The sequence below is a fragment of the Vombatus ursinus genome, unplaced genomic scaffold (genome assembly GCF_900497805.2).
Source record: "Vombatus ursinus unplaced genomic scaffold, bare-nosed wombat genome assembly UNPS02014258.1, whole genome shotgun sequence".
NCBI lineage: Eukaryota > Metazoa > Chordata > Mammalia > Diprotodontia > Vombatidae > Vombatus > Vombatus ursinus.
Window position 1 is genome coordinate 449,000 of NW_020954036.1, and position 6,464 is coordinate 455,463.

At 36.2% G+C, this 6,464-nt stretch overlaps 1 protein-coding gene across 1 annotated transcript in view; it reads right to left on the bottom strand.

Annotated features, from left to right (window-relative positions):
* Nucleotides 1-6,458, bottom strand: part of LOC114042086 (von Willebrand factor A domain-containing protein 5A-like) — a 12,612-nt gene extending 6,154 nt beyond the window's left edge. The window contains exons 1-2 of the mRNA XM_027860778.1: nt 6,340-6,458; nt 5,659-5,796 (exon numbers count right to left, since the gene is read on the bottom strand). Coding sequence (XP_027716579.1) covers nt 5,659-5,796; nt 6,340-6,361 — 160 coding nt within the window. The 5' untranslated portion in view covers nt 6,362-6,458. The remainder of the gene's footprint in view (nt 1-5,658; nt 5,797-6,339) is intronic.
* Nucleotides 6,459-6,464: the final 6 nt, after the last annotated feature.

Here is a 6,464-nt window from a genome sequence, read left to right on the forward strand (position 1 = left end):
ATGGAGAGGAAGGTGGGGGCTGGTGGTCAAAGTTTAACCTTACTCTCGTTAGAATTGGTTCAAAGAGGGAGTAACATACTCAGGTGGATAAAGAAATCTATCTTACCCTATAGGGAAGTAAAAAGTGATGGGGATAAAAGAAGAGGGAGGTGCTGATAGAAGGGAGGGTGGATTGGAGGAGTCAGTGATCAGAAGTAAACATTTGTAAGGAAGGATAGAGAGAAAGGAAAAGAAGAAGAAGGATAAACAAGGGAAAAATAGGATGAAGGTAAATATACACTTAGGGAAACAACACTATTATAAACACAAATGGGATGAACTTACCCGTGAAAGAGAAGTGGATATCAGAATAGATTAAAAACCAGAATGCTACAATATGTTGTTTATAAGAAATACATTTGAAACAGAGACATACAGAGTGAAGGGCTGGAGCAGAATGTATTATGATTCAGCTACATTAAAAAAAAAAGTAATCATGATTTCAGACAGAGCAAAAGCAAAAATATACCTAATTAAAAGAGATAAGCAAAGAAACTAAAATGTACTGAAAGGTACCATAGACAATGAAGTAATATCAATACTAAACAGATATGCACCAAAGATTATAGCATTTAAATTTTTGAAGAAGTTTAATGAGTTACAGGAGGAAATAGATGATAAAACTGTACTAGTGGGCAACTTCAATCTCTCTCTCTCTCTCAGAACTAGATAAATCTAACCACAAAATAAACTGTGTTAATAAAGCAGCAATTATCAAAACAATCTGGTACTGACTAATAAACAGAGTGGTGGATCAGTGGAATAGATTAGGTACACAGATCAATGTAGTTAATAACCATAGTCATCTAGTGTTTGATAAACTCTAAAATCCAAGCTTTAGGGACAAAAACTCTCAATTTGACAAAATCTGCTGGGAAAACTGGAAAACAGTATGGCAGAAACTGGGTATAGAAAGCAGCATCTCACACTATATATCAACATAAGATCAAAATGGGTATATGATTTATACATAGAGTGATACCATTAGCAAATTAGGAGAACATGGAATAGTTTACCTGTCAGATGTACAGGAAAGGACGAATTTAAGAACAAACAAGATATAAAGAGCATTACAAAATGTAAAATTGATAATTTTAATTATATAAAATTAAAAAGCTTTTGCACAGACAAAACTAATGCAACCAAAATTAGAAGGAAAACAGATAACCGGAGGGAAAATTACCTCAAGTTTCTCTGATAAAGCCCTCATTTGTCAAATATATAAAGAACAGAGTCAAACTTGCAAGAATACAAGACATTCCCAACTGATAAATGATCAAAGGATAGGTTTTATGACAAAGAAATCAAAGCTTTCTATTGTCATATGAAAAAAACTACAAATTACTACTGGGTAGAGAAATGCAAATTAATACAACTCTGAGGTAGTACCTCATATCCAATGATTGGCTAATACGACATAAATGACAAATGTTGGAGGGGATGTGGGAAAACTGGGACACTAATGCACTGTTGGTGGAGTTATAAATTGATACAATCATTTTGAGGAGCAATTTGGAACGATGCCTAAAGGACAATCAAACTGTGCATATCCTTTGATGCAGCAAAACCACTGTTAGGTCTCTAACCCAAAGAGAATAAAAAGATGAAAAAAAGAAAAGGATCCTTATGTACAAAAAATAATTACAGCAGCTCTTTTTGTGATGGCTAAGAATTAGAAATAAAGGGAATGACTATCAATTGGAGAATGGCTAAACAAGTTGTGGTATATGGTTGCAATAGAATATTATTGTGCTATAATTAATGATAAGCAGGATGATTTCAGAAAAACTTGAAAAGACTTACATGAACAGATATAAATTGAAGTAAGCAGAACCAGGAAAACAATATACACAGTAACACAATATTGTATAATGATGAATTGTAAATGACTTAGCAATTCTCAGCAATACAATGGTCCAAGATAATCCCAAAAGACTCATGATGAAAAATGCCATCTGTCTCCAGAGAAAGAACTGATGCTGACTGAAGCATACCATTTTCTCTTTCTTCCTGCCTTCCTCTCTTTCTTTCTTTCTCTCTTTTGAGTCTTCTTGCACAAAATGACTAATATGAAAATGTTTTGCATGATTGCACACATATAACCTACATCAGTTTGCATACTATCTGGGGTAGAGGCAGCCAGGGAGGGAAGAATAAAATTTGGAACTCAAAACTTTTTTAAAAATGTTTAAAATTGTTCTTACATATTTAAAAAAAAGAAAGAGATAAATTAGGGAAAAGGAATCCCTAGCACAATGAAAAGGTCCAATCATGAAATCTACTAATAGGAATGGTAGAGAAGCATATATGGAAGCAAGAGAAATTTTTCAGTAACCTGTGAGAGTATAAGTAATAGATATTCATGCACTAAGTGACAGAAATGCTAGATTAACATGTGAATCAGGAAAAAAAAAAAACCTTTAAGAGTAGGTTCATCCTGTATGTGATCTCAGGAAGTATCTAAGGATGTCTATGTAATCTGCCTTGACTCTGGCTGATTTCTGACCGGAAAACTCCTATCCCTAAGTCTTCCTTCTCTTCTGGTTAACCAGATGTATTGATAAATTGCAAACGGAAAGTAAGAAGGTAAGGAGAAACTTTGAAAATCCAGGAATATACATCAAGATTCAAGTTTCATGAAGTAATTTGTATTTAAGAACATTTCTTACAAAGTAAGCTTATTGAGACTTCCTTTCAATGTGAACTATTTTGTGGTGCTTCAGAATTCAGTTATGTGAAAAATGTTTTCTTCACCTAATCAATGTCAGTATAGTCTCATTTTAAAAAAAAGAAAATAATATTTAATGACTACAAATTTAATCACTATAAATTATAGTGGGCTGTATGTGCCTAAACTTAAGATGTATGATTCTCCTCCAAATGTGTCTTTTGTTTGAAGTGTTAATTGAAAGAAAACAGGATATTAATTCAACTATATTGCTATACAAAGCAATTGTTTATATAATGTTGCTGAAATCTTGACACACTATATTGTTGCACCTTCTTGTCCTTCTTGTCTTTCTTATGAATCTCTACAGAATTTTTCTTACCTATGAATCTCTACTTATTTTTTAAAATAGTAAGTTACTAAAAGAACTGGGTTTAAAGAAAGAAAGAAAGAAAAGAAATTCTGGTGGAATGCCTCTTGACTCTCATCTTATCAGGGAGGATGAAATATTCTCAGAAAGAGAAACTCTTTGTAGAGTTTGAGGTACTATGGATTTGGGATAATGCATACACGGTCAAGCACAGCTAATGCATTGATTGGCTATCTTTTGTTACAATACAAAGGATGGGGGATAGAGACATTCAAAAACAAAGGAATATAAAAGCAAATGATACCAATAATTTTTTTTAAATAAGAAAAGAATAGAAGAGCCCTGTGAGATTGGAAATTTTTTCTCTTCATTTTCCAGAAAAGGAAAGGGAGTTGAGTCTTTCCATTACAGGCAATTGACCTTGATTTTGACTGCTAGAAAAATTCTTCAATGTATTACCAAATCGTGAACTTTAAAGGTAAGAAAAGCTTTCTGTTTCGGGGGATTGGGAGTATCTAAATAAGAACAGAGGAATCCTTACATATGTTAACAAGTTGGAAAGTTCAATGTAGAGAAGGAAGTGAAGAGGCAGAACATGTGAAGCTATGAAATAAATCTGACAGGCTTCTCATGGAGGTGACGCTGGGAGCTAAGTCTTTTCAGAAAGCACGGCCTTCAGAAGAACAATGAAGTAGATTCACTGGGAAAAATATTTGTTAAATAGACAGAAAAAAATGAGGCAAAAATGAATGATTGATGACTTCCTGACTAATTCAGCCTTTTCAGAGAATCCCAACATTTCAGAATTTTAAGGAACCACCATAGGCCTCTGGTCAAATTCCATATAACTGCACAGGGATTCCCACTACAATAGCCCACCAACCTTTGCTTAAAGACCTCCTGTAAAAGGTACCCACTACCTCGAGTGAGACATAAAGTCAAGTACATGACAGGAGAACATCCTGAAATGATCTCACCTGAAAACCACCATCCACTCCTCTCGATCCTGTAGGGGCAAAGGATGTCACCAGAAGAAACCCACAATGCAATCCAGAAGAGCATGAAGAACTGAGCAAGAAACTAAAGAGCTGAGGACCACAGTTTTGTTTGGTTTTGAAATCATTGCTACATACTGAATGCAGGAGGAAAAAGTAGAGATGGGAAGTAAAGAACAGATTGAGATGGAGACCAAGATTGGGATTTCCAGGTGATTGCCAGGAAATATGAAGAAAAAGGTTATTTATAATCTCAACCTCTACTTCCTTGATTATCTCACCTCTCAACATCTTTCTTGCTTTCCAATCTTATTATTAAATTAAAACTATTCTCTCCTAAATTACCAATGGCCTCTTAACTTCCAAATCAGATAGACTTTTCTCAATCCTAATCCTTCTCAACCTATCTGCAGTAATTGACACTGTGGGGACACTTATCTTCTTAGGTATTCACTTCTCTACATAACTGTAATTTAAGTGTTACAGGAATGAAATGGCTATAATTTTAGCAATTTTTGTGACCCTGCTGTCCATCTAGCCAAAACTTCTCAGTCTCCCTTAATGGACTATCATCCATAAAAGGATCCCTAATTGTGGTTATACCCAAAGGCTCTAACCAAGGCCTTCTATTTTCTCTTTATACTGAGTAACTGATACAAGCAGTTCCCATCGCTTTAATTATTTCCATGCACATCATGCCCAGATCCATATTTTTAGCCCTCATCTCTCTCCTAGAGCTAGAGTCTCATATAACCAAATGCCTATTCAACACTTTAAACTCAATGTCCTGTAGGTATCTCAAACTCAACATGTCCAAAAAAGAACTCATATCTTCCTCCCAAATCCATCCTACTTGATAATTTCTTTATTTCTGCTGACGGCATAGTCACCCTTTCAGTCAACAGATTTATGATCCTGGAGTCATCCTCAATTCTTCTTATTCACCCCACACAGCCAGATCAGTTGCCAAATCTGATCATGTCTACCTCCCATAGCACTCTCTTCCTTTTCTATCCACCTACATGGTCATCAACCAAATTCACTGTCCCTAGGATTATTGCATTGCCTCCTTACTAGTCTCTCTGTAAGTATCTACCCACTGCAATTAACGTTTGAGAAAACTGTAAAAGTAATTTTCCTAAAATGTAGGCCTCACCATATGACGTCCCTTCTTAATAAACTTTGGTGACACCTTGAACCTCATAGATCACATACTAAGGAGCACTCAAGACATCTGTGATAGCAGATCCACGAAAAGGATGGGGTTGTTTGGAGCCAACCTCCATAAACAAGAATCCTCTCCTTTTACAGAAAGTCTGGTGAAAATTGGAGCAGAGAAGAGAGAAGAAGAAAGAGTTGATGCTTAGCCACCAGAAAGAGTACATCTTTGTGAAGAAATGATATAAGGAACCAGGGGACAAGGCAGCCAAGCAAGGCCCACAGTAGCAAAATAGAGACAAATTGACTTCCTTCCCTTGCGTAATACTTTTCAGAGGTAAGGCCTCAAAGAAATAATCATTTGGAACAAGAGGTTTGCAGCACACAAAGTGGTAATGACATGAAGCAGAGTCCAGAGTCCCCCTCACCTCTATCCATGGAATCCTCTAACAACATGATGCTTGGGTTATGTTGGGGAGATGCCATTTTCAGCAAAGGTCCTTTCACATTTGCAAACATGGCAGTTTTCTTCATTCTGGATAAAGGGGGGGCTCTGCCGAAAAATGCTACAGGTGGAAAAAAACAAAATATAAAATAAAACAAAAAAATGGAATCTTACCTCTGGCAGATATCATTGTGGAAGAGTCTGAGTCACAGAGACAGCTATCATTCCAGTCATCAAGCTCACCTGCATCAGCAGACATCTGTCTCTATTAAGTGTCAGAGCTGTCCCCTACACCAGCTGTTCAGTGTGTCCCCAATATCTTGGTAAATGATACCCATCTACACAATATTTTGTACCCATCTACATAAGTGTAGTTTAAGGGATACAGGAATAAAATGGTTATAATTTCAACAAGTATGACTTCATTAACCTCTAAGATTTCTGCTTCTTAACATTTCTTCCCCCTCCACTTTATTTATTTCTTCTTTATGATTTTCTATCTCCCCCAAGAGATGCTTCCCCCCCTCCCATTGCATCAGGAAAGCTGCTCAAATAAAGCATCTAAAAATGCTAGCCAAGATTTCCAAAAACTGAAAGGGCAGAAAACACCAATATGACCTCTTCATCTTTAGAATATAAGTCAAGGGGCTCAGATCCACCTTACCTCGTCCACATGCTCGCTGCATTTGTTGAGGCCGGCATGAGGCCCCAAAATAGATACGAGCCAATGGAATATCTCTCCGAGTTAGGGGCCCCTGAATGGGCTGATTGAGCTCCTTATTGATAGCA